We start from the raw sequence: 12,091 nt of genomic DNA on the forward strand, positions 1-12,091 counted from the left end.
GCGGGTGTTGCGGCGTGAATGCGGGAGGGGTGCCGCGCGCCGCGCCGTTCCCGGCGGCCAGTGTGCGGAGAATCGAGGTTCCGGCGAGTGACGAGAGGCGGAAAGGCCGCGGTGCGCGAGGCCGGCTGGCTCGGCCTGGGAGGCAGGCAGGGCGGCGGTGTGGCCGGGGGCGGGAGGTTTCGCAGGAGGCCGGACTTGTACGCCGGAAGGAAGGTGATAAGTTTCCGAAACACCCTTGTGTAAGAGCACGTGGCTTTTGGTCAACAGCCGAGCAGAAAAGGAAATCGCTGCAGACCGCTGTCCGTTAAAACCACCGAAGAGAGTAAAAAAAAAAAAAAAAAACCAAAAAAACCAAACAACCCAAAGCACTGATCACCGTGGTCAAAACTAACGCCTGGGAAGCCGTCTACGAGACGCCTGAATTAAGGGGGGAAAGGGGCTTTGAGCCGCTGAGGTACTGAAAGCCGCTGCGGCGCCGTGCTCCGCCTCCCTCATGGTTTTCCCGCGCAGGCGCCGCCTCCCCGTCACCCCCCCGCCCCGTCTTTCCCCCCGCTGCGCGCGGGGCGAGCCGTGCCCCCCCCCCCCGTCCCGCCCCTCCTCTTCCTGCCGCCGCGCGCTGATGACGCTGCGGGACGCGCCGGGCGCGGAGGCGAGTGACATGCCGTGAGGCGTCAGAGCGTCGCGGCGTTACCGGGCCGCGCGCCGCTGACGCCGAGCTCGCGGGCGGCCGCGTCCGTCCGTCCGTCCGTACCTGCCTCTCCCTGCCGAGCGTTCGAAGCGAGCCGCCGGCGCCATGTTCCGCCGGGCCCGCCTCAATGTGCGGCCCAACGTCCGACCCGCGGGCAGGGGCGCCGGCGGCGCGGCGGACCCGGAGGGCTCGGGCTCGGGCTCGGGCTCCCCGGTGGCTGCCAGAGCGGAGGCGGCGGCGGGAGCGGCGGCCGAGGCCCCGCCGGCAGCGCGGCGGGCCGAGAGGTGAGTGCTCCCGAGGCCCCGCGGGTACGGAGGGGGGTGGGGTGGGCCGTGCCGCGGGGCTCTCCCGGCGGGGTCTTGCCTGGGCCGCTGCCGCCTCCCGGCCGCGGATCCCTGGGAGTGGGACGGGCTAGGGGAGGTGGGGGGAGCCGCCCCCGGCCGGCCTTCGGAGGCCCCTGGACATGTAGCGGTAGCAGGCTCTCCATTAACGCTTGTTGTCACGGCCTGTCACCTCCTGGTTGTCCCTACTTTGGTTTGGAGTTGTCTCCTCTTGCAGACCCCCTGAAATAGAGGTGCTGCACTGTCCTCCGGTCGCCGCCGAGTGACAGTTGTGTATGTGGTAATCGGACAATGTCTTCTGGGTGCTTGACGCATTTGCAACCTAAGCAAAACCCACATTTCTTTACTGCGGTTGCGTTGCAGGTGCTTGAAATAATATATAAGTTAAGACTGCAAAGGAGGAGCCTAGTGTGGTCTGATACTCAGTTTTTCTGGCACTGCTGCAGCAGGGAGCTCCAGTTTGCTGTGCACAGCAAAAATTCTATGCCCTCTGTAACTGCATGACTTTGATTTTGCATTCTTGGAGCACTTCCTGGTTTGTATTCACTTATTCATGCATTAGGGAGGGAGAACTTTCTTGGTTTTTCCTTTTTGATTGTTTAATTTTTTAAGTGCTTTTTCTTGCGATGGAAAGGCATGATGAGGTTGGTCCTAGGACCAGTCTTTCAGGACCTCCCTGTTGTGGGTTAACCCTGGTTCACAGCAAAGCCCCACACAGCTATTTCCCTGTGCTCCCCAACCTCCCTCCCCCCCCTGCTGTGGGATGCGTGGACAATTGAAAGTGCAAAAGTGCAAAAACTTGTGGGTTGAGATGAAGACAGCTTAATAGGTAAAGCAAAAGTGGTACATGCCAGCAAAGCAAAATCAGGAATTAATTCACCGCTTCCCATCAGCAGGCAGGCGTTCAGCCATCTCCAGGAAAGCAGGGCTTCATCCGTGTAGTGGTTACTTGGAACGACAAATGCCATAACCACAAATGTCCTCCTGTGTTCTTTCTTCCCCCAGCATTTACTGCTGAGCATGACACCAGGCGGTATGGGATATCCCTTGGGTCAGTTGGAGTCGGCTGTCCCGACTGTGTTCCCTCCCAGCTTCTTGTGCACCCACAGCCTACTCGCTGACAGGGCAGCAGTGTGAGGAAAGGCCCTGATGTTGTGTAAGCAGTGCTCAGCAATAGCTGAAACATGGTGTGCTACCTACACTGTTTTGGTCATAAATCTGAAACATAGCACCATATGAGCTACTGTGAAGAAAATTAACTCTATCCCTGCTAAAAGCAGTACAGACCAGTCCTTCAGGACATTTAACCAGTCTGATGATTGCTCTTCAGAACAACCTTGTTACTTCTTTGAACTAGTTGGTTTTGCATCTTGCATGAATACCTCTATTCTTTCAGTTGAAACTTGTCCTTTGTGACATATTACAAGGTCTTCTTACAGTCTTCTGTTTCGTGTGACTAGAAATTCAGGGGTCAGACTAGTTGGCATAGCATGTCTTTAGTAAACCCATGCTGCCTTTCATTCAACTTGTATCTTACATCTCTTATACTTGTTTTGTGTTGCGCTAAAATGATGTTTTTCTTTCAAATTTTATTTATAAAATTTATGTGTTATAGAGATCATGTTACTGCGTCTTTTGTTATCCAATACTTTTTTCTTAAATGAAGATACATTTGCTATTTTTCAATTATGTGGTACTGTTGCTGATTCAGCAGATTTATGGAAGACTTTTGTGTTTACAATTTAATGGGTGGTTCAGTGTAATCTAATTGTACTTTTCAAAACTAGACACCAATGCCATTCTGAAGGAAGAATATTCGAAGGGATCTATTCACATGACTTGAAAAGTAGACCATTACCATATAAGTAGCAGGCTCATAAAATATTTTCCTCAATAAATGTGGAACATACCCAAGCATACAAAACCACATCCTGCTGTTTCAAAGAAAAAGTATAGCAGTTTTAAGAAATTTAAGACTGTGATGAAAGTTGTTTGTGTTGAATGTACAAACCTCTTCAGTTTGCCAGCACAGTGAAATGTGTGAGATGTGACTGGGAAAGAGCTTCTTTGGAGAAGTGCAGGTTTGGAAAATGATGCACTTAGAAGAAGAGACATGTGGACCACTGGAGTACTGTGGTGGGTTTCACAGCTCAGATGGAGGGAGAAGGTAGTACCCAACATAAAACTGCTGGGAGACTCTTAGGGGAACTTTTAGGCCTGGGAACAAGTAGAAAAGGCACAGGTAAAAGCCGCTCTGTTCTTGCCCCCATTTGGTCACCCTACATTCCACTGAATATCTGGTTCTTAAAGTTTTTGGTCACTTTTGAAGGCATATAGCAACCAAATAGGAGAAAGCAGCCCTAGGGATTTATTGCAGAGTGGGCAGTATTAGCTTCTTGGGGAGCTGTCTTTCTAGATGATGCATTTTAAAGACTGGCCACCTGGGTGTCTCTGAAGATTGAGGAAGAGTAGGTTTGAGGGAAGTCACACAATTTGATTTCCTGAGTGCAGTAATTGGTGACATACAGCACAATGTGTTTGTTGTGTGGTCTGCAAGAAAAGTAAAGGCCAACGTGAAAATATCTTGCATGTTTATCCTTCCAGCCTAAGGCATTTCTTCATAGCTGCTCAAACCTGTATCTGTAGTGTCAGTTACTTTGTTTTGTTTTCTGAATGCTGAATGGGTTTTGCTGATTACCAGGGAAATGAAAATTGTCTGAGCATGAGATTTTATTTTTTTTTTAAATAGAGTTGCTGCTAAGATGTATTTAACTGTTCAAAAATCTGGTGTGACGCTCTGATTAAAAACTCCACAAACCACAGGTGGTATGGAGAAGGTGAATGAAGAATTACTTTCTACTGTCTCTTGCTGTACAAAAACCAGAAGGTGTTGAATGGAACTCGCAAGGGTCTCATTCAAAACACACAGACAGGCATCATGTAGTAAGGCCGCTGAACTCCTTGCTGAGGGACGTTCTGTGTACTAAAAATGTATATGAACTCAGTGGGAGACAAATTGATTCAGCCATTTAACAGAGGCTGTTACAGACAAAAACATCATCTGCAGCATTTGCCTGAGTTGCAGACAGTAGCTGGAAAGGATTTGGAAAAGTTTCACTGTATGTTTATGCTGTTCTTATATTCCTTCAAAGGCATGTGCTTCTGACTGTTTTAGAAGATGGCTAAGTGAACCATGGGTGTGGCTGTCTTTATGTACAGAAACAAGGCATAGTTACAATGTAAAATTTAAAAAAAACTCTTTATGACTCAGTTATAATTCTGCTGCAGTCTTACTGTGAGCAACAGCCAAAGGAGCCAAACACTGAAGGAGTCTGCAGATTGAGGAAGATCATAATAATGGTTGGCAATTTTGCTTAAACTTTGAAAATTTTTTCTGCATAAGGGATGGAAAAAATACTTAAATAAGAAAGCTTTCCAGGGAAGCTAAAAGTTGTTGCTTCTAAAAGGCTACTTTTGATGTGTTAAGTGTGAGCAGTAGAATAACAGCAGCCAGTTTGACTGCTGAATTTTTTTTTAATTCACAGTTCACATATCATCTACTTGAAAATGTGTTAAGACGAATGTTCAGATTGATTGTAATAAAAATCATCAAATTACTTGTTGCATATAGCTTAATTAAAATGTTTTTATCACCTGTATCATGTGGGTTATTTTTTTATAAAGCTTTATTATATTATGATATCTGGTATTCTCAGCTGAAAGTAGAGACCCTCCCCAAAAAAGGTGGGGGGGGGCAGCAAGGGGGGAAGGAACATGTGAGTTTAGTGTTATTGGTCAGCTAGCTTGTAACAGTAACATTAGTAGTAATTAAGATTAGAAAATAACATAGCAGTTCTTATAGCTGATTAGTTTATGAGAAAGTACCAGCTACAGATTGGCTGTATATAACTGTATTTTCCTATAGCATTATATTTATAGTGAGTGGTACATAAGCATACCTTGAAAGTAAGAGTTACAAATCTCTCACGGGCAAAGTATTTCAGGATACTCTTTTAATTTTCCAGCAGTGACACGGCTGATAGCTCAAATGATGCCAGAGAAGCTAGTAGACCTGCAGAGATGCCTACGCAGAGAAGAAAACGGATCTCCACCATGCCCAATCTTGTCAAACCCAGAGCTGGACCTTCATCTGCTCAGTGTTCTGCATCAAAGCCACAGAGGCGAGCATCACAGGCTCCTGATGGCAGTGCTTCACTTCAGAAGGATTTGTCTCCATCAGAAAAGAGTAATGTTGAAAGCTCTTTAAAGTCTCCCATGCTGCCTGAAAAGAAAACACCTGTGCCACAAGTGCCACAATTTTCCCCACTAAAAAAATCGGTGAACAAAGAGCAAACTGTAGGTGTAGCTGCTCAAAAAAATGATGATACCTTGCAGAAGAATGTACCCTCCCCACTCAAGGAGAGACCAACACAGGAAAGATCAGGAGCACAGGAGGAAAAGCTACCTATGAAACCTGCTACCGTAAAAGAGAAACGACCATGTTCTGACCGTGAAAGGATCCTCAAAGCTCGGAAGTTAAGAGAAATGCTTAAAGAAGAGCTGAAGAAGGAGCGGATGGTAGGCCTCTGTGTTGAGCAGTGCTGATCTGTGAAAGGCAAAGACATGTGATTCACATATGTTATCTCTTTGCAGTTGTGTTTTCTGATGATCATCAGCTGCTTATTGCTAGTAGTCTATGATATCTCATAACTCTGTATGGGTTTAGTCTGTTTATAAGCAGTAGTAGCACTGTGTTCCCTTGTAATACAGATTTTACAAGAAATTGTATATCTTTTCATTTGATTAGATCCACTTTTTGACATGAGACCTGCTATTATATTATAGTCAACATTCCAATTGTAAGTTTCACAGTTGGTAATACAATGGGGAAGTATGCTGTAAGCTTTTCAACTTGAATGTTGACAACAGAGTTCTGTAATTTTGAATAGCTTTTCACTTCTACTTGTGCCAAGTATTGAATTTCTCTGACAGGGTAAGTCACTTAAGGGTCTGTGGCATCCTCTTTGACAAAGTGAGACATTAAGATAAACTTATTTCAGTTGTTGGGGGTGGGGAAGGAACAAAACTCCATGGATGGAGTGCTTCGTAAACAAAGAAAAATATTCATTTGTGAAACATAAAGTACTTTCAGCGTGAATTTAAGTTTGTTTTTTTTTATATATATGGAAACAGTTGAAACACAGACCTCCAATAACTGAAGGACATTCTCCACCAGATCGTTCTAAAATGACCATGAGAGACTTGATATACTATCTGCCAGAAAACAATCCTATGAAGTAAGTATGATTCTCTTTCTCTTTCCTTAGGTTAAATGATTTTTCTCTTTCTACCAATTTAACTGTGAAAAGGGGAATTCTTAAATCTGGAATATTAGCACAGATGCAGTATTGTTGCAATGGTAACAAAAGCTTCTAGATGTTTTCACTTCTGCTCAATCTTCATACAGAAATGAGAATGGAGATTAGGGTACTTGTTGAAATATAAGAACATGAACCTGTTCCCAGGTTGATTTATCTCTGTACAAATGCAGAATAATAGAAATTTTATCATTTTTTTTGACACTAGCTGCTGTTAAATTTTTAGGTATGGCTTCTAGGGATGTTATGACTACCAGCCAAATCTAGTGGACTATGGGAAGCTAAGCATTTCTCCTTCCTAGGTGCTGAAGTGCAAAATGCACTGCAAGACCCACAAGGTCTCTCTGTTCCAGCTGGATGGATGTAGCTGCTACTGTTCCCTTTACAGGTTTTGCTAGTATCAAGGCTGAGTGAGCATCCCAGAGGTGTGCATACACAGACCACCACAGACAGAGCAGGGCCTTTTACCTGCAACTACAAAAAATAATCACGTACACATAAGTACAGCTATCCAAGTCCTGTTCTTCCTCTCAGTAGCAGATGAGTTTTCTGTTATTGTCTGTTATCACCAGCTTGTTAATGTTTGTGTGCTTGTGTGTTTTATTTATCACTTTCCTTGGTTTTTTTCTTTTACACTTAAGCAGGTATTGAACCAGGTGGTCTTGCATTCCCTGCACCCATACAATGGATTACTGCTTGAAATATCTTTTTTTGTCCTTGCTTATACAAAAAAAAATAAATCAAAATTCATTAAGCAGTGGTGGTTGTTCAGTTAGACTCAAATCTAGATGTGATACAAAGAATTGAAAAAAAGCCTTGTTTCTTTGTCCATTATCCACTAAAAGCAGGTTTTGTGGAATGAAGCAGAAATGTATCTGTACAAACGTTCATCTCTAGCTTTTTATAAAATTGTAGGTCTTCACTGGCAGAAGAAAAGAGAACAGAAAAAAGTTCTGCACTGGGTCAAATGAAAGAGTAAGTCTTGATTATGGAAGTACTTATAGTCAAAAAGTCTTCTGGTATTTTTTTTTAAAAAACCCCATGTTTCTGTGGTAATACTAACAGTGTAGGTATTTTTTTCTGTTTCAATATCACAGCCCTTATTTATAACAAATTGTAATTTGGGAGGGGAGGGTGGTTAAAAAGCATTTTGCTTTCAGTATGGGTTTGGATTTATCCATTTTACAATAGAATGAAAAGCATATTCCAGAGTTTGTGTTGACTAACTTGCTGATGGGTTGTATTGCAGGGTGGTTCATGAAATCATTGAATGTCTGGCATACAGAGCAGCAATTCAAAACACTAACAAAAGTAATGTTTTTGCTTGGTCTCTTAAAATTGTAGACAGGAAGAGAAGAATACTCCTGATCATGAGGAAGAAGATGAGGAAGAAGCGGAGAATGGGGAAGAGAGTCAGGATGGTCCACTTCTAGCTCCCCGTGTGAAAGTAGCAGAAGATGGCTCAATTATTTTGGATGAAGAAAGGTAATAAATTCTGAGCCTGAGTCATGGACAGTATGTATCACCTTGCTGCTTAGTCTGTGAAAAGAGAACAGTTACTTTGGATGGGGACAAATGTGAGTGCATTTATGTGTTAAGAGTTGAACTACCCTAACTTAGGAAACAGTGCAAATATGTGGCAAAATGTGAGCAGCGGTTACCTGCATCTCAGCAGTGTCAAACTTTCTCTATGAAAAATGTTTCTGGAGAAGAAGATGGAGAGGAACATGTCTTATTTTATTACAGTGAATGAATACTGAGTATTTGTCAAACTTCCAAATGTCTTCTATTTAGTTAACTTCATTTCTCACAGTTGCCTGTGTCTGCTTACTGTTACTCAGTTGTCACTATCATTTGCTGTGTCTTGCATCTTGCACGTTGCTCCTTTATTTAGCTATCAGTCTTTTCAGTAACTTTGCTGAGAATATGGCTTCTTTAAGGTATTAGATTATCAAATTATTGAGTTCCCCAAATGTATTACTAGTGTCAGATTTAGGCCAAGGTGTAAGGATAGAGCAGTCCTGGTAAAAGAATTGAACAGTGTTCTAAAAGGATATGGAGAGGCTCTTGTGGTTTTGCAAAATAATTTTCTTGAATGTTAAAAAGACAATTTTTTTTTTTTAAGGTATTTAATTATGTCTGTCTGTACTGTATCTTAGAAAAACAGAAAAGCAAATTTAGTTGCACAGTCTGAATAGGATAATGATTTCTTGCTGCGTTCTCCTATTAAAATACATGTTAATGTAATCAGTAAACCTGGTTACACAGTACAAACTCTGACTTGTGGCAGGAAAAATCTGAATAGCTGGCTTTTAAACATCTGCTATGTGTCTTATTAGAAATATTTTCAGGTAAGTCTCTTTGTGTGTTTGCTTTTTCAGTTTAACTGTGGAGGTTCTAAGAACAAAAGGTCCATGTGTTGTAGAAGAAAACGATCCCATCTTTGAGCGTGGCTCTACAACTACATATTCTAGCTTCAGAAAGAGTTTTTACACTAAACCGTGGTCAAATAAAGGTGAGTATGTTTTTGGTTTCAAGGTTTGAGTCTGCAGAAAAAATCTTAGTTTTCCGTCTATGCTTTGTATTCATTTTTTATTTCCAGTGGAGTAAATGGATCTACTTATGTGTGACATGGTCTCAACCCTCTAAACTCTTACAACAAGCAGAGCTCTGATGTTTACTGTGAAAATCAGTGTGTTTTAAAAATCCAGTGCCTTATGATATGCTGGCTACCTGTGAATTTCTGTCATGGATGTTTAGATGGTGTGGAAATGCTAATCTCTTATCAACAGCGTCATTTTGGGTTCTGGTGTCCAGATATTTGAGCTCTATATGGAACAGTTAGCAGTTCTTAACAGCTTCTTTACTTGGTTCTTCCAGCATGGGAAGGAATAAATTATATAAGCCATCTCTGTGTGGGCTGATTCCAGTGCACATGGACAGCTGTTTTTATGAGTGGGTAGGTTGTGGTTTTTTATTATGCCTGCTGCAAATTGATTATTATCGCTAGGCTGACAACACTGTGCAAGACTTTTTACAATTGGAAGTATTTTTTTACAACTCTAGATGGAAAAATTAGCTTCAGAATTCACTGTGCTGCTTTTGGAATGCACTGTTTTCCTATTAACAATAACGGAGATGGTATTTTTACACATCCTTTTTTCTGATTTCTGTTTGTGGTTTTGTCCACAATAAAAATGAACATTGACACTTTGGAGTTGGTTAGCTTTGATTTACTAGCTTTACAAAATGTATTTCACATTCTGCAGTTTTGTAATAGGTTAGACAGTTCTTTCTGTTACTAGTTCTTTCAGCAAATCTTTTTAGAGGTACTTAGGTAAAATAACACACATACTCCAGCTCAGATGAACTTGCAGCCACAGTGGATAACCTTAAAGTTATTGATTTCATTGCATTAAGTTTAAAAGGTGTTTTTATTTTAGATAGCAGGAAGGATGGTTAACTAAATACTTAAGTGTGTGTTTCTCTTTCTTCCCCACCCCCACTCCAGAAACAGACATGTTCTTTTTAGCTATCAGTATGGTAGGAACAGACTTCTCCTTGATTGGACGACTGTTTCCTCATAGAGCCAGAGCAGAAATTAAGGTAAAAATTAAAGCACTCAGTAAAGCAGTTAAACATTTGTTTTCACTTTTCTGGTTCTCATTTGCTATTCCTATGCTTCCTCTATTAATACTGATAATTTTGATGCTAATTGCTTTTTTTAATACCTGTTTCCAAGGGGTAGTAAGTATCGGAAACATTAATATGCTGGGTTGAATTCCGATCGACATATCTAGTAAGTCTAGCATACCTAGACACGGTTTGTCTCAATTTTGTTTTAATTGAAGAATGCTGATAAGCATAAGTAGATATTTGGTGAGGGTCTTCTGTGTTGCTTCTTCCTTGGTATCTGGCTGGGAAAACCTTTGATATTTCAAACCCTGTTTACACTGGAAGTAAGGACAAAGATACTGAAAATATAAAAAATTATGACTGGTGATATCAATTGGTGACAGATTTTATATTTAAAAATTAATTATGAACTTATGTTCTGTGAGTGTGCTTGTAAGTTTTAACAACTTTAGTTTGTAGAAAATTTTGTTGCATTGAAGAAGGCTTATCTTGAGCTGCCATTTTGTACAAGATATTGCATTTCTTGTTTACTAAAAAAGACAAATATACCTTTGCTTCCAGAATAAGTTCAAACGTGAGGAAAAAGCTAATGGATGGAGGATAGACAAAGCTTTCAGTAAGTAAAGGAAATGTACCCTGCCCTACAATGAGTCATTAAATGGTAGTCATCTTTTTTTCATGGTAATTTTTGCACTTTGCCTTGCTTGAATTAATGATAAGGAAAAGTTTTTGCTCTTAGGTGAGTTCAGAGGCTGGGGAGTCTTAGGTTTTTATAACAAGCATGGTTCACAGTAAAGATCTTTAGGTTTAATTTCTGGCTTTTCTATATGTCTGATAAATGAGATTAATATAAACTTTTCTATATATATATTCAATTGAAGATTATTCTGATTCATGGGATTTTCTAGTACAGTTACTTACTGTAAACTGCTTTGAGAATCCTTAAAGGCTTTGTGTGTTATTTGGATGAGCTACATAAGTCCTAGATCAGCATGTTAATACATTATTTAAAACTATGGTACAAGTCACGTATTTGTCACTTCTCAAATTTCCTAAACTACTAAGTGCTATGATTTTTTTACCATTTGTTTTTCAAAACCAAGCTACCATAATCCATATACATGTCAACTCTAGTCCCTGCTCAAGTGGTACAGAAAGTATTTTCAAAAAGAATTACCTGTTTCAATTTATATAACCGTTGCTTTTTTATATCATAATATGTGCCACTGATTATTTTACAAAGCAGAAACTTGGAAAAAATACCAGGTTTGAAATCTTTTCTTATTTCTTTGCTTTAATCTGATAGAAGAAAAGCGGCCCTTTGATTTTGAATTCTTTGCCCAGCTGCTTGAGAAGGTCTTAGCAGATGAGGAAAAGAGGAAGCAAAAGACTGTTAAAAGCCAGAAGCCAAAGGAAAAGAAGCTGTCAAGGCCTCGGAAGAAGCCAAAAGGTACTTCAAAAGAATGCTTGAGATATATTACTGACCACTGCTCTGTAATGCTGTTGCTAGCAGAGGAAAAAATCACATAGGGAGTGTTTTCCTTCCATGTTCTGGACAGGGCAATGGCTTCATAGCATAATTTTTTCAGATGTTGTTTACTGATGTGCAGGATGGTAATAATTGGTAGCAGCTGGTTTCCAGAGGTGCATGTTCTCTAGGCAGGAATGTGAGACCACACTGAGATTAGTGCTCTTCCACAGAATGAAGCACTGATACTCTAAATGGGATATTCTAATTTAAGAGTTGATAAGTATCTCCATGAGTTGCTAGCAAATTAACTTCTAGAATCCTTGGGCGAAAACCATATTTTTTGCAAGCTCTTCTGTGACTTCTAATTTAAATTTTCCTTACATTTAAAACCCTTTTCTCTTAAGGGTTCTGTTTCTCCTTTAATTATAGTTTGAATCCCTAAGTCTGAAGGGTATGATTCTTTTCAGGGAGTCTTATAAAAGTTGTTTTAGTTTTCTGGTCTGTTGAAAACAAAGGATAAAGATTACGTTTAAGTACTATTGATCACCATGTAGTGTCTTATTACCTGAGTACCTGT

General features: G+C 41.1%; 1 protein-coding gene across 5 annotated transcripts in view; it reads left to right on the forward strand.

Moving 5' to 3' along the window:
* The first annotated feature begins 645 nt into the window (after positions 1 to 645).
* BDP1 (BDP1 general transcription factor IIIB subunit) overlaps positions 646 to 12,091 on the forward strand; it is a 56,595-nt gene continuing 45,149 nt past the window's right edge. For all 5 annotated transcript variants that reach the window (XM_075020701.1, XM_075020702.1, XM_075020705.1 and 2 more), the window contains exons 1-9: positions 646 to 972; positions 5,055 to 5,607; positions 6,223 to 6,326; positions 7,323 to 7,382; positions 7,752 to 7,892; positions 8,789 to 8,922; positions 9,919 to 10,013; positions 10,605 to 10,659; positions 11,350 to 11,493. In XM_075020701.1, the coding sequence (XP_074876802.1) occupies positions 794 to 972; positions 5,055 to 5,607; positions 6,223 to 6,326; positions 7,323 to 7,382; positions 7,752 to 7,892; positions 8,789 to 8,922; positions 9,919 to 10,013; positions 10,605 to 10,659; positions 11,350 to 11,493 (1,465 nt within the window). In that variant the 5' untranslated portion in view covers positions 646 to 793. The remainder of the gene's footprint in view (positions 973 to 5,054; positions 5,608 to 6,222; positions 6,327 to 7,322; positions 7,383 to 7,751; positions 7,893 to 8,788; positions 8,923 to 9,918; positions 10,014 to 10,604; positions 10,660 to 11,349; positions 11,494 to 12,091) is intronic.

The sequence above is a fragment of the Buteo buteo genome, chromosome Z (genome assembly GCF_964188355.1).
Source record: "Buteo buteo chromosome Z, bButBut1.hap1.1, whole genome shotgun sequence".
In the NCBI taxonomy this organism is placed as follows: Eukaryota; Metazoa; Chordata; class Aves; order Accipitriformes; family Accipitridae; genus Buteo; species Buteo buteo.